The sequence below is a fragment of the Ambystoma mexicanum genome, chromosome 4p, assembly GCF_040938575.1.
Source record: "Ambystoma mexicanum isolate Mex_15411 chromosome 4p, UKY_AmexF1_1, whole genome shotgun sequence".
Classification (NCBI taxonomy): domain Eukaryota; kingdom Metazoa; phylum Chordata; class Amphibia; order Caudata; family Ambystomatidae; genus Ambystoma; species Ambystoma mexicanum.
The window spans coordinates 572,218,880-572,234,128 of NC_090927.1; the positions used below are offsets into that span (position 1 = coordinate 572,218,880).

Consider the following 15,249-nt stretch of genomic DNA (forward strand, 5'->3'; position numbering starts at 1 on the left):
GTAGATGTACCTGCCTCAAAGGTGCCCCGTTTACCATTACTCTAATCGTGGGGTTCTGGTAGTTAGCCTTAACCATTGTCATAAACTCCCCCCCGAAGCCCATCTTTTCCATTACTCGGAATAGAAACGTCCACTCCACGCGGTCAAAAGCCTTTTCCGCATCCAATGCCACCAAGACCGCGGGAGTGTTCGTTTTACGCACTTTTTCAACTATGTGGGCCACTCGCCTGATATTATCTGCCGTTTGCCTTCCCCTAATGAACCCGGCTTGCTCAGGGTGTATCAACTGTGGGAAGATGGAGTCAAGTCTCCTCTCCAGGATCTTAGTGTAAATCTTAGCGTCGATGTTAATCAAAGCGATAGGGCAGTAGGACGTCCTCTCTTCTGAGTTCTTGTTAGGTTTGAGTATGAGGGTAACTTTGGCTTCTTCCATGGAAGGGGCAATTCTACCCGATTGACGGAAGGAGTTGTAGAAGGACGTCAATTGTGGGGCCAGTTGCGAGACAAACAGCTTATAGAAAGCTGCAGTATAGCCATCCGGGCCAGGGGCTTTATGTATCGGGAGACCTCTTATCACCCCTCTTAGCACCTCCTCCGAAATTTCCTGATTAAGTGAGACCCTCATTTCCCTACTAATTTCCCCCAGGTGCACTCGTTGTAGGAATTGTTCTTGCACATTACTGTAGGGATGCTGCGAGGTATATAGGGAATCATAGTACTCTGCTAGAGCCTCCTGTAGGTCCTCCTGCCTCGTAACCCGGACCCCTGCGTCTATCTTCAGTGCCGTGATCGCATTCTTCGCTCTTTTGCCCCCCAACAAACGCGGCAAGAGTGCATCTGATTTATTAGCCTTGGCATAATACTTTGGTTTTACTGCTAACAGGGCACCCCCAGCTTTTTTTGTGCGTAGAAGCTCCAGTTGCCCTACTGCTTTCCTATAGGCTTGCATAGCCTTCCGGGAGGGGGTACCTCCCGCTGCCTGCCTAGCCGCTTCCACTTCTGCCTCTAATTGGGCTTCTAATGACTGTAGTTGCTTCGCCCGATGGGCCGATGCCGCAATAAACTCCACCCGAATAGTGTCCTTAAATGCGTCCCACCTTATCCCCTCCCCCGTATCATCCTTCCCGTTGATCTCAAAAAAGACCTTGATTTTCTCTTCAATCCGCCCCTGGATTTCCGGGTCCCTCAGTATTGCCCCTGGTAGTTTCCAGCCCCAGATCCCCTTTGCCCTCCGGCCTAGCTCCATAATCATAGAAACTGTCTTGTGATCTGCTATCCCTATTGGACCAGTGCAGACTTCCCAAACCTTCCCCATTAAGCCTGCTGATACCCATATATAGTCAATTCTAGATTGTGAGCCATGGACTCCTGACAAGAAGGTATAGCCATCCTCATCCCCCTTCATTTCCCTCCAAACGTCCCGCATCCCCATCCTGCCGATCCTCTCCTTTAACTCATCAGTCATTATCACCCCTCCCCCTCGTCTACCTGCCCTGTCCTTATCCCTATCCCATGCTGTGTTCAGATCCCCCAACAGAACAATTGGACCCCAACTCTGCTCTTCTAATACCTTTAAAATCCGATGCAGGAACTGCTCCTGGCCGGAGTTGGGAGCTTAAACCACGGCTATTGTATAGGGAGCCTCCAGATATTTTCCCGTGACCACTATATACCTCCCTTCCTCATCTCTGGTCACATCACAAACCGTGAAGCCAACTGTGTTACGAATGGCCAGGGCTACTCCCTTTGTTTTACTTTGGCCCGAGGCATGGAGAATCTGATCAAAACCTTGCAATTTCAGTCTGCCCTGATCTTTCCGCAGCAAGTGCGTTTCCTGAAGCCCCATGAAGTCTGGTCTTTCCTTCTGTGTGAAGTGCTCCAACTTCTTCCTTTTAAGCGGGGTGTTCAGCCCACTTACGTTATGTGTTAGCCACTTAAGGAGTTACTCATAAAAAAAGTGTTATTGCTACGCTGGAGTGCCCCTTTGCTTGCCCCCCCTCCCTGCACCAGTCGCCATTCACCACCCTCCCGCCCCCACAAGCACCCCATCCCCTTCCCTCCCCCAAAGACAAAAACCTTCCCGTGCTCTCTCCACTCCCAACTCGGGCAACATCACCCTTATGGTTCCAACATGGTTGCTCCACCACAACCCTTTGGCTACATCTCCCTTCTAGAGGCCCACCACCCCTGTTGTTACCTTTCCCTTCTAGGACTCTGTCTCAGCCTCGCCTCGCGCTTTGCTGAGTTTCCCTTTGGACCGCGGATTGCCATTCTTGGCCTCTTTCTTTTGTCCCCAACTGTCGTCCATTCCCATGGTCGAGGTTTAGGTCGGCTACTCCAAGCTTTCTGACCCGGAGCTGCTGGGGCATCCTCGAGGTCCAGCTGCAGCAGATCAAACCCTTCCTGGAGGGAGCTAACCCACCTCTCGGTCCCCTCCCATTCAAAAAGCAAGCCAAACGGGAAGGTCCATTTGTATCGGATTGATTTCTCATTAAGGACTTTCAGCAGTGGTGCCATTTGCTTCCGTTTCAGGAGTGTGCTATTTGCCAAATCTTGAAAGAGAGCGACCTGGTGGCCCTCATACATAATTGGTTCCTTTTGCTGTGCTGCCCTGAGAACCGCTTCCTTCTAAGCGAACCTTGTAAAAGCTGCGAGCATGTCTCTCGGTCTTGTTGTCTGACCTCTGAACAATCGCCCGGTTCTGTGCACCCGATCCAGTTCTACTTTCTCCGGACTACCCTCTTCCAGGATACCCGCAAAGATGCCCTGAAGCACCGCCTTCAGATTCTTGTCCGGCACTGATTCAGGCAGCATTTTCACTCTTATATTGATCCTACGGGGCCTGTTTTTCTAAGTCCTCTCAGTACAGCAACCCATATTAAGACCTTTCAATTTCTAGTGGCAATGTCCAGCCTTTCTATTGCTTCACTATTAGCTGAAGTGTCCGTATCCACCTCTTGGAGCCCTTTCTCCAGGGCATCCGTTCTTTCTCCTAGTTGTCGCCGCTCCTGTTTCATTTCTCCAATAGCTTCATTCAGGTCATTGCGCATCAGCTGAAATTGTTCCTGGAAGGTCTTTGCTAGGTTCGCTTGCAGAGCAGGTAGTTCCCCCAGGAATTCCTGTCGAGGCATGGGTGTCACGTCCTCTGTATCCCCTTGCGTGGGTCCTTCTTCTGTTCGCCCCCGGGAGGCCCCAGGGCCGTCCCGCATAGACTGAGCTGGCCACATCGCCTGCAGGGGGCCTGGGGTTTCCCCCGATGCTTGCAACACTCTCCCCCTTTTCCCTTTGGGTTTCGCAGACATGGCTCTCCCTTCTTCTCAGCGGGTATATCCCCGCAGTTGCCGCCTTACACCAGTCCTTCGCAGCTCCTGGGTGGTCTGAGGAAGATACTCGGGGAGAATACTAGGGGGCCGGGGCCACCTTTCCCCCTCTGACCCCAGCTAGAGCCCGACCGGCCTCCCTCTTGTTGCTTCGCCTACAGTCCGGTATGCCGGCGCTGGGGACTCTCCTTACCCCCCAAGGGAGCTCTTGTATGTTCGTGGCTCCTCTGTTATAGTCTTCAGTCAGGGTATCAGCCCGTCTCGCACCCCTCACCGGGCCCTCCGCTCCAAGAGAGGCCCCCAACCTCCAGGGATGCGGGCAGCGACCCCGCTCACATCCCAATCGACGAGGAGCGGTGGCGCAGTCCCGACGCACATAGCCACAATAAGCGCCACTTCGTGTTCGGGCGCCCCACGCCTTCACACACCGCCGCTCCCCCTCTATCTGATCCGGAGCCGCGCAGCGGCACTCCACTCACCGGTCGGGGGAGCCTGCAGGGCCCGGCTCCTCACCCCGCCACTTTCAGGTCAGTCACTCGAAGGGGGGTTCTCCTTCCCCTCTCCCCCTCGCTGGTTCCCCCGGGGACTGCCAACGGGTTGGGGCCACTCTCTTGCCCTGCTGTCTCTCGTTCGCCATTGCTGGTCCCCAACAAGGCCGTGACCGCTGGAGCCTCCGCTCGTACTTCCAGCCTCTCGGTCGGGCTCAGGCCTGCCAGCGGGAGTGGGTGGCTCTCGGGGCCGAATTCCTGGTTTCTCCTCACTGGCACGGAGCCGGCGGCCCCCAGCTCCCCACAGCTGTCTCCCCGCCGTGCGCTACCCCTGCAGAGGAATCCACTGGGATCTCCGGCGTCGCGGACCTCCACTTCGCCTCTCCGGGGGGACGCTGCTTCCTTCGTTCCCGTCACTGCTGTACTCCACTCCTCGGTAGAGCTCCTCGGCGCCCGCCCGAACGCTTCAAGCGTCGGACCTTACACGCTGCTCTTCCGTGGCAGCTGGCGCGCCCCGCTTCCTTTCTTTTCCGCCACCGCCTTGAGGGAGCACGTAGGATTGCTTATCAGACCGTAGACGGGGTGGTGGACACCTTTCATCTAGCGGGTCCGGAGAGCGCCGCCGGCACGTCTACCTAGTGCCGGCGGCCATCTTGGAATTCACAAGGGGAGATTTTGACAATCAAACCATAAGGAAGAGGATGCCTGTGCTCGCTTGGACAAAGCCAGGGTGCAAGCCATCCATACCTTGCGCCCCTTGAAGAGACTTCTATCCAGGTATTGCGCTGCATTGATCCCCTACCTACATGGTATTGAAAGGCAGAAGTCAATGCCCATCCACCAGCGACCCAGAGCTGTAAAGGAAGAACCCTGCCAGAAGGGTTGATTAACATCTGCTGCCCGACCAGGATCCTGAAGAGAGGGGAGAAAATGCCCATTAATTACCAAGAAGTGTGGAACCAGGTCAGGGAGGAACCAATTGTGAATATAAGGCCCAGGAGGTACCTGCTGTGAAGCCAGGGTACAGAGGGAACCTCTTGGGGGAAAACACCTAAGATACACTCTTCTTCAACCTTTGGACACGTTCCTCATAGTTTCCAGTGCTCTCCACGTTGTCCCTGTTTCTCTGTTTCTGGAGCTTCCTTTGCCCAGCCTTTCGAGGTCCTCCATCTCCTAGTCAAACTGGGTAATTTAAATTCTGTAACTTCTGTATTGGTCTTTACCCAGTTGCCTGTGCCCTCTGTACAGCCTATTGTTTCCTCCTTAACACAGCCTCTTGTGACTCGCCTTCAGCCTTCTGCTTCCTGCTTCCTCCACAGCTTCTTCATTTCCTTTCTCCAGCCAGCACTAAAGGAGCTCTTCCTCCCATTGCCCTCACCCACTGATAGAGCCCTTGAGCTTTTATAGGGCTTTGGCCACTCCTTCCAGCCTCCCTCTGGTAGAATGGGGATCAGGTGTAGCGGCTTCACATGGGGAAGTTGGGATTGTTAGTTCTCTTGGCCTTGGTGGAACTGGACAGAACCTTTTTAGGACCACATTTGCCATATAGCAATGCTTTAACTTCCCCTTGTTCTTTAAATTGCTGGCTGAACTCTTGGGGGATATCGCTGTCTAGCTCCATTACCCCTTTTGATTTAACTGTATTCTCGAGTAGCTGCCATACTTGGCCAAGGGTGCAGAGCATACCTGCACTGCCAGCCCTGTTAGAATGCCGATCCTGGACTCTTTTAAAGGGGCTGGAGGAGTGAACTTTACCCTATGATAAAGAACCCCTTTGCGAACCCACCATCTCTGTCAAACAGGGCACTTCATCTCAGACTTGAGGAAAACATACAGGTTGTTAGTCTCTTAAAATATAACAAAAGTGTTATGCAGACTTGTACGAATGTGTCTGTGCTGTTGAATGGTATTGGAGCTCTCCTTAAACAACATCCTGTGAGGATTAATAAGCCCTCCTTTGATATTTTATGTTACAAATCTAGAGAATGTGTCCCTTCTCCTCAGGGGAGATCCACCCCATTTAATACTATGGAGGTTGAGCCTGCTGTCCAAAAACCCTCATTGGGGTTTTTGGGTAAGCGGGATCTCGGTGGCAGTGACTCCCCCTTGCAAGACAGGAACTCCAAGTCTTTATCAAGATATTTCCCAAATCCTGTGTTCTCTGCATATATGGACACCAAAGATGTTGTCAAAACGATGAGCGCTTTATTTCCGGTCTAACATTAGCGCTGACCCCAAGTCAACTTTGAAATCCTGTAATAACTGAACTTTGTCTCTCAGTACAGCAACCCATATTAAGACCTTTCAATCCTCACGTGTGCCGGGAGACCAGCTGATGTCTAGTCAATCGGCTTCAGAAGAGCCGGGCAGAGCGGACACTGCCTCTAACACACGTATCCACTGCTGCTTGGAGGCGGTACCACAAAGTGTACATGGTAGGCAACCAGTCCACGGCACTCCGCCGAGTCCAGGAACGCTGACCAAACAAAATTTGCTGATTGTGTCGCTAGAGACGCCGACCGAGGAAGGAAAAGACACTGGCGAGCACACAACAAAAAGGCCACTGCTGGAGAAAGCCAGAGAGAAAGATACCAGCAATCCACCAAGAAGGCCGTCATCGGTGAATGCCAGAGAAAATGGCCCAACGTGACAGTCTGCCGCTAAATGAGCCACGACCCTCCCTGGGCAGAGTACTGCAAAGTACTCAGTTATGCAGTTTGGGAATTAGAAAAGGGAGGGGGCGGGCCAGCTACGCAACAAACACATGAAATTACAAAACCCTATAAATATCTAAGGGAAGCAAAGACTGAGACTGCTGCTAGCCGTCTACGCCATGAAGAGATACATATAGTCCGTAGGAAATCTGAGACAGAGGGACAACTTGGGAGAGACAGATGAAGGCAAGGGGGAAAAAAGTACAGCTTTTATATATGAGAAGGATATTAAGAACATGGAAATATCCAAGCAGAGTGGAAACTCAGGGGCCAGAGGACCCAATAAAGGTCCAATGTGAACAAGGAAAGACACGAGTCGAAGATAACGCAGGGCCATGAGGTCCATGAGAGAGAGTTGAACATAGCACAAATACTGATTTCAACCCTGGGAAGAGCCGTAATTGCTCTGGAAAGCAGACTAACCAATAACATCCCTTGTGCTTGGAAGGGGATGAGAAAAGTAACCTTTTTTTCTGCTTCAGTGAAGCTTCCTAGTTTGTGGAAGACAAAGGGAAGCCAGCCAATTTGGAAAGGCTTGAGAAGTAAATCCAGCTACAACAAAACTGACTTCGGTACAGATGACTGTTGACAAAGGCCAGATACAGAGAACTGTGGTTTACATTTATTTTGAAGACCTGTTAAGCGAGAAGGGGGTCAGCAGGGGGTCAGCTACATCACCCTAACTACCGAACCATGAGGAGCATTTACTTTAGAAATTATCATTTGTGTACGGTGTTAGGGCAAGTTAGTTAAAATAGGTTTCAGACTAAGGACATACTGTCTTTTGTTTACTAAATGTCCTGACGAGCACCTTAGATTTTTAGTTGAAGCTATAGAACCTCATCGTAGTATTAAGTGGAGTTTTCATTTAAGTTGAAGATGTTCTGATTAATAATGTCCAGTGGTCCGACTCCTATTTCTGGCGCACCACAGTTAAAATAGTAGACTGTTAAAATTGTAGCGGTTTTGTGTGGCGCGTCCATATGACAGAATAAAATAGAAATATATGTGGACTGATCAGACTGCTCACCCACCACACCAAATAAATACACCTGCAAAATAATATTTCTCCACATTATCAGTGACATTTGTTGCAAGAGATTACGTGAATTGTTGCTGTATAGAACCCATTATAAACCCGTAGAGGCATGAGTCTTAGTAGTACTTTTTGGTTACTGGTATACTATATGCTAAGTAGTCTGCCGCGAACTAGCAAGGTCACCACAGATGTTAATCCCAGATAAATGTGATGTCCTTTGCAGACAGTGTAACTTGATTGTGAAAGTCGGCATTTGGGAGAGTGGCTTGCTAATATTGCAACATTGTAAGATGAATGTGGAGTCGCAGTTCTAAATGTGCACGTCATAGATTGCTCCTTTTTTAATAAAAGCATTTGTGAAATTTCCCAAAGCCTGGACAGGATGTCGATATAATGCATGCTTGTAGACTTTGTTGTCAAAAAAATCTTATTATATTGTATTGTCAACCGAACGCAAAACAGTTACCATAAACCCAAGTTCCTCCCCGGATGTCTTTATTCGCTTTTGCTCACAATCTGCCCAACCCTAGCAGAAGCCTCCTTTTGAGGCAAGCATGATTGTTTTCAAATATAATCAGTCAACAATAACTGGAATGTTGTCGTTTCTTTTCTTTTATCCCACAGATGTACCTCGTGATTTTCCCAGAGGGCACACGTTACAATCCAGAGATACCGAAAGTTATTGCTGATAGTCAGGAATTTGCCAGCAACCAAGGTAAATCGAACATTATGGTGTTTACTAAAACGTGGAATTATTTACAGGGACAAAGATAAATGAACTAAAATGATTTTAAAATATCTTGCAATCAGTTCCAAGCACAGCAATTGAGCTCCTTAGAGGGCGCAGATTCGTTCTAAAGTAGACGCTGTATTGGTAAGCTCTGTCAACTGTCTGCGTCTGTACCAAAGTGTGGACAGATGGAAAGCAGCAGGCCATGTTTGCCTTCTTTCAGGGTTGTTAAGCTATCAACATATCTTTCCGATTGTTCCATTCTATTTCATTCGGACGGTGCTCGTTTTCGTTCCTTTCAGGCTGATGTGAAGTGCGTTTGGTTTGAATTGGAGCAGTAGGGTATGTTCATCCTCCCACACACATAAGGAAGGACTTTATTAAGAATGACCTAGAGGGGAGCTGCACCCTTACTGTGACTAGTGGTCTGGTTGCCGCGGGTCAAATGGCAGCTTTCTTCATTTTAAACGGCATGTTTGTCGCTTTGTAGCATGTAGTACCCTAAGTGAGTTTCTTTTTTTAATCTATACAGTTTGATTCTTTGTTACGGCCGTTCAAAGTCCTAGGTTGCATGGTATCATTATTTTTGCTTAATGTTGCACAGTGCGGATAGTGCCTCACTGTCTGTTTTAGGTTATAAGAGCTAAATTCAGATAGCATGAATTTGCAGTGCTCCTATTTTTCCAAATACTCTATTTGAGCATATACGAGTGTTTTTTGTTTTCAGTAGCAGTTTTTCATATGTGATTTAATCCCGGTGAAGCTCTGTTGACTTTAAAATACACCACTTTCAGTACTGGGTTGGTGGGCAATGAGGACTCAAACTAATTGGGCAAACTTCACTTCACCATGTATCAAAACTGCCCTTCTGCAAAACGTGCTTTTTTGTCTCTTTTTGGACATGTAAATGCAAAAAGGTTGACGCGTTTCACTGTTTGGTCGTTGTGCATCTGTAGCCTTGTGGTAGCTCTGTTCTTTCTTGTTTCCATGAAGTTGTGTACGGTTTAAAAATGTCGGTTTCATCATTTTTCCTTTTGTCTACACTTTTTTTGTAATTGTAATTTCAGCCATGACATTAACATCTTCCTCGAAACAGTGCAAATGACCAGAATCGTCATGGTCATCTTCCACAAACCCCACTCACTCCCCCAATCCAAAGCTTGTTTCCTTCTGTTGCAAATAATTTGCCCACATCTCAATGGTTGACAAAGAGATGTTGGGCGAACTGTAGGTTCTTTGCATCAACCTTTTTGGAGGAATCATCCTCCTACCCTCTATCATACTGGTCAGTCACCCTCAGGCAAACATTACTGATTCAAGGCTCCCCAAATTTTGTCAAGTTTCTGCCAGCCCCCTCTATTCTGAAACACCACTTGCAGATCTGTCCAGCTGCCTAACCGTATCATTTAGGGGTCATTTGTCATCTTGTTGGTGGAAGCCACAATCTGCCAACTGTTTTCAGCACATGCTTGCAGGGGCTAATTTTTTCGATTTGAACCAAAGTCTGCATTCTACTGCATTGGGTGTTTTCTACACGTCCATAGGCGAAGCACAGGCACTGGGTTTAGACCCCAGATGCCAAATGGCTTCACTACCTAACCCGACTCACCCGTTGCCCCGTCCCAAGCCATCACACCCTGAGACCATGTTTAGAATAGAAGGGGCATGGCCTCTGACTCAGCTCCTGCAGTCCCTCCTGTCCTAATGTCAAATGCAGTAAGGCCAGGGAAGCAGGCATGGCCAGGTGACAATGGGATGCCGCACTCTAGCTTCCAATCAACACCCCACATCCACTCACCTCCCTGCTTTGCCTTTCAAAGGCAGAGAGACTGGGGTAGGATCCAGGCAGAAAGCAGCATAGGGCTGCTTCCCTGCAATATGCCTTCATACCACCATCACTGCCCACATTTCCATGAACGTATTTTAAGGGTGTTTGTTGACTCTGTCCATTTCCTCTCCGTAACCTGAAAGTCTGGGATAATTGATCACTGACTTTAATTGTAAAGGTGGGATTTGTGAAGACCATTTTTAAATCACCTCCCTAAACCCCATTGTCTCAAGCATTTTCTATCGTACAAATCCAGTCATCCTTATCAAATGCTTTTTCAGCATTGAGTGCCCCTTTTTTTATTGATGGGGCTTTAGCAAACCTCTTAGCTTTACCTAGTAGATGAGCAACTTTTGAAGGTTTGTCGCTCTGGGACACGCTAGCTTATTGCGTTTGTATCAGGTCTGGTAGTACAGATTCCAACCAGTTGCCTAACATTATTTGAAAGATTTTAGCATTTATGCTCAACAATGCAATGGGCTGGGATGAGCTGCATTCCTTGGGGGTCCCGTTTTTGGAATAAGATTAATCCATGCTTCCCCCATGGATTGGGAGATCTTTCCTTAATCTATGAATTAATACAAGTTTTCTCAAAGGTTGAAGGTTTGTCAACATGCTTATTGCTTAACGCTTGATGTTTGACAAATTTCTTAACATCTGGCTTTGCAAACCAGCCGGCCAGGTGCTTTGCTTTTGGAGATGTAATGACTGAGAGGATCTTCTCCTTTGCAGTGGGCTCTTCTACGATTTCTCTGTGATCAGAGGTAATCTGTAGCCTAGAAGCCTCTGCTAAGTATTCAGTTAGCTCTTCATAGTTGCAGTGCTCTGCTGTATTTTTCCGGTCATATAAAAGTGTGTCTGATTCCGCCTTAACCTTGATAGCAGCTTTTCTGATACTGTTTTTTGTGCTGCGCTTCCACTTTAAATTCAATAGTCAGACATTCAGTGACGTGTTTTGGTTCCCATGATGCCTGTTACTAGGGCAAAGAACTTCCCTCTGATGTCAAGTAGTGTTGTAGTTAATGTCAGTGGGATTGTTTAATGCAAAATATTATGTGATTTGGTCAGCTATTTCCCTATTAACCCTTGGGTGACTTAGGAGATGCAGAGAGAGCTTCCATAATCTTGTTGAGGGGACATGATGATATGCAGTGTCAACTATACTGGGCAGTGATCAGATATAGTACTGACCCCTATTGGCTTCTACTATAGAATTAATTTAGGTTGTTGACATCCAAATATAATCAGTTTTTGTTAAGCCATTCTTCTATTCTATGGAATGTTTAGTAAACACTGGCCTCAGGGCGCTAACGGACAATACGACATAGAACATTGAGATAACAGAGGCGAACCCCTAGGATATGTGTCTGAGACCAGGGGAAGAAAGAGAAGGTAGGTTTAGGGCCCTCTGCCTTCAAACAAATTAGTCTTTAGTGCTTTTTTAAACTGAGCAAGCAAAGGAAGCTGCCTGATGGATAAGGGTAGGTCATTTCAAACCCCTGGACCTCCAGCGTTGAGGCTCTGGTCTCCAAACTGCTTGAGTTTAAAGCGTGGCTGCAGGAGTAAGTTCTTGTTGTTAGACCGCAGCTTGTTTCATTTTAAACGGCACGTTTTTTCTCTTTGTAAGGTTGCTTTGTATCATGTAGTCTTCTGATCCGTGATTTAAGGTAGCTGGGGGTGCTACCTACAAGGCATTTATACACCAAGCAGGAAGCTTTAAAGCAAATCCTTTGCTGAACCGGCACCCAGCGAGGTCTCTGCGTCTGATGCCGCATACAACTCTAACGGCCCGTACTGGATAACTTGCAGTTTTTTAACGTTTCCTTGTGTGGTACCAACCAGGAGCCCATTACAGTAATTGAGCCTGGAGTTAATGTTTGCAGAGGCTAACAGAGCCCTATCCTTCTGACAAGTATGGCTGGATCTGCCACAACAGCTGAGTCCTGTAAGTACAATTAGAGGTTAGGTAAGAAACCTGTTTCTTAAAATCAAGATGGCAATCAAAGACCACTCCCAGGGTTTTAACCTGACTGGAGACCTGAATTCTAGCCCCTCCAATCAGAAAGGCCTCATATTGAGGGCCCAGTGACTTAAGTTTAACTGAACTGCCGATAATTAAGATCTCAGTCTTCTTATTGTTTAATGCCATAGAGTTTTTTCCCATCCAATCTTTGATGCTATCAAAAACCCAGCTGATCAGTTGTGAATCTGCCTCCTAGGAGCCCGACAATTCCAGAATGATCTGGGTTTCATCAGCGTAAATTGCATATTTGATACCCATGCTGTCCAAAAGATCAAAAAGAGGCTTGGAATAGATATCGTGCAGCAGTGGAGACACGCTAGACCCCTGTGGTACACCACAGCAGAGGAGGGCCTCTTGAGACTTGAAGTCCCCCAAGGCTACTTCAGCTCTCTTTGGTCCCAGAAAAGATCTAAACCAGTCAGCAGCTGACTTGGAACACTTCCAAACCTCATTTAGCCTGCCTGCCAGCCTATCATGATCTACCAGATCAAAGGCGGCGGACAGGACTAACAGCAGCAACATAGCCAAGCTACCCTGATTGACAATTTCAGCAAGGGCAGATCTAATTTCCACCAAGGCTGTTTCTGTTGCATGATTCTTCCTAAAGCCAGACTGACCATTGGACAGAAGGTCCCTTTCTTCAACAAAGCCATTGTACTGAGTACAAGCGACTTTGTCCAATATTTTCAGCAAGAAAGGCACATTTGTTACCAGGCGATAGTTCAGAGGATCCTTAGGATCAATTCCTTCCTTTTTTAATAGGGGGGTGATCCAGGCTTCCTTAATACAATCTGGAACTTCCCCTCCTGGAAAGACACATTCATAAGGGATGTCACTGATGTAGCAATACTAGAACAGTGTTGTAGGAAAGATATCCCCTTTGTATTCTGTGGGTTTTATGTTAGCAACCATTGAAGATTGTTCTAGAACTGAGATCTGCTTAAACGAGAAAGAACCAGTCTCAATATCTTTAAAACAAGAGTCCCAGTGTCCATACATGCCACATGAGGGGTATGGGGGTTGCTAGGAATACTCTCTTGGTGCTGTCTGACCTTTAGAACCATGCTGTCATGTATCTTTTGGCACCAAGCGTTGCCCACAACTAGCTGTGGCTCTTGTGTTTTCCCCTTCAGCTCGTTCAGAATTTTAAACAGCTCTCTAGTACTGGATTTTGCTCCGAGGATGCACTCTTCCAGCTTAGCTTTTTTTGCTGCCAAGATAGCATCTTTGTAATGTTTAGCTGCTTTTTTATATAGGGCTAGGGTGTTTTTTCTGGATTTTCTCGCCATCCTTTCATTGTGCGCATGAGAATAGAAGTAGTCTTATTGTTTTAACCTTATCTGTGTGCCTGGCCCTATTAAGTTGTGAGAGCCACTCCCATTGAGGCGCAGGGAGGTGAACCCGCTCTGAAAGACCCTCATAGGTTTAGGGCCTGCGGGACCTCACTGGGAGTGACTCCCCCTTTGGGGACGAGGACTCCCCGGGTCGGATGTAATGTAAAATATATATAGAGCGCGGACTAAGCCATTTTCAGCGCTCTTCAAAACTGGAGATAGCGTGTAATCTCGCGCATAGAAGCAGGTAAAGCATTCCACAGAATAGGGGCAAGAACCGAAAAGGAGCAGCGCCCTATCCGGCCTCTCTGATACTGTGGAATTTTAAATAACATTTGAAATGCTGATCGAAAAACACCTAGCGGGTTGATATCGCTCCAGTTTAGTTTGCAGATATGCAGCCCCTGTATTATAAAGTACTCAATGGGAAATGCACAGAATCTTAAACAAAACTTGAGCTTTGACGGGCAGCCATTGAAGCTGCCGTAGCATGACTACAGAGAGAGTGCGTCTGTGTGTCCAAGGCAAGCTGCGCTGCTTAGTTTTTAAGGACTGGAAGGCTCTGTATCTGATACGCCGGTTGTCCTAGGTAGATACTATTACAATAATCTAACAATCCCATGGTCGATGAGGTAACTACCTTCGGCCGACAGTCCACTGGTAGAAGAGGAAGATTTTTCCTAAGCACTTTTAGTTTTGCAAAGCGGTAGGAGCTCCACACCCATGTTTTTTACTGAAGCACTAGGGGGCGGACAGGCTCCCAAGGAGTCCGGCCAGTACTGAGAGTTCCAGTCGGCTTTAGACACCTGGGAGCAAAGCACCATGACCTCCCTTTTCTCCCCATTGAGCTTCAGCCAATTAGTTGACTTCCAGCTCCCTATTGCTGATAGACAATCTCTCAATTTATGTGGGGTCTCTGCTGTAGGTGAGTCGAGGTAGAACACCAACAGCATATTCTCGGCGTAAGTGTAGAAATGAACCCCAGATTCCAAAATGAGGTACACAAGAGGACGTATGTGCGTGTATGCATGTATATTTGCACATCTACATGGAGACTGGGGCTTCAGAGGGTCTGCACCTGGGCTACTCTTGCCTAACTTTGTAGTGCCATACTGATGGTTACTCCCTCACTGTCCCCACTGAGGGCTTGCATTGAAAATGGGGGAGAGTTGGATACCGGCTGGCTCTATACTACAGTTACCAGAATTCCCTGCTGCCACTGCCTGGTACATACCAGAGGGATTCAACCCTGCACATCTGCATCTGATCAGCCTCCCTGAAGATTGCTGAGGCATGAAAGCACGCTAGGAGAATACCTTTGGACTGTTTCAGCTTACTGCAGCTGGGACCCAGAGTAGCGCCCCTACCGCCCTCTTGTTTTATTTACATGTGTATATATATATATATATTTGGTTATTTATAACCTGATTAATACCCAGAGGTTTCGGAGCACGGATCCGGGGATCGAACCTGTGTTGCTCTGCGTCATCTTGCTTCCACGACGAGTGTGTTACCCCTGGGCTATTCCCCGAGATGCATATAGAGTTCAAGCGGTGGCGAGGCAGTTCTCTGAGGCACTCCGCAGAAAAGAGAAGAGGAAGTGGAACGTCGGGAACAGAAAGACAGTTTGCATGCGATCTGCAAGACAAGATGCAAACCACCCCAATGTAAAACCGTAAATCCCTGCTTGCACTTGACGGTCCAGGAGAAATTTGTGATCCAATGTATCAAAGGCCGTGGAGAGGCCAAGAAGGATCAACACCCTGACCCCCG

The 15,249-nt window shown here is 47.8% G+C and overlaps 1 protein-coding gene across 1 annotated transcript in view; it reads left to right on the forward strand.

Annotated features, from left to right (window-relative positions):
• The window catches only part of AGPAT5 (1-acylglycerol-3-phosphate O-acyltransferase 5), a 1,254,587-nt gene that overhangs the window by 713,066 nt on the left and 526,272 nt on the right, over positions 1–15,249 (forward strand). Inside the window, exon 5 of the mRNA XM_069606103.1 lies at positions 8,186–8,276. Within this exon, the coding sequence (XP_069462204.1) occupies positions 8,186–8,276 (91 nt within the window). The remainder of the gene's footprint in view (positions 1–8,185; positions 8,277–15,249) is intronic.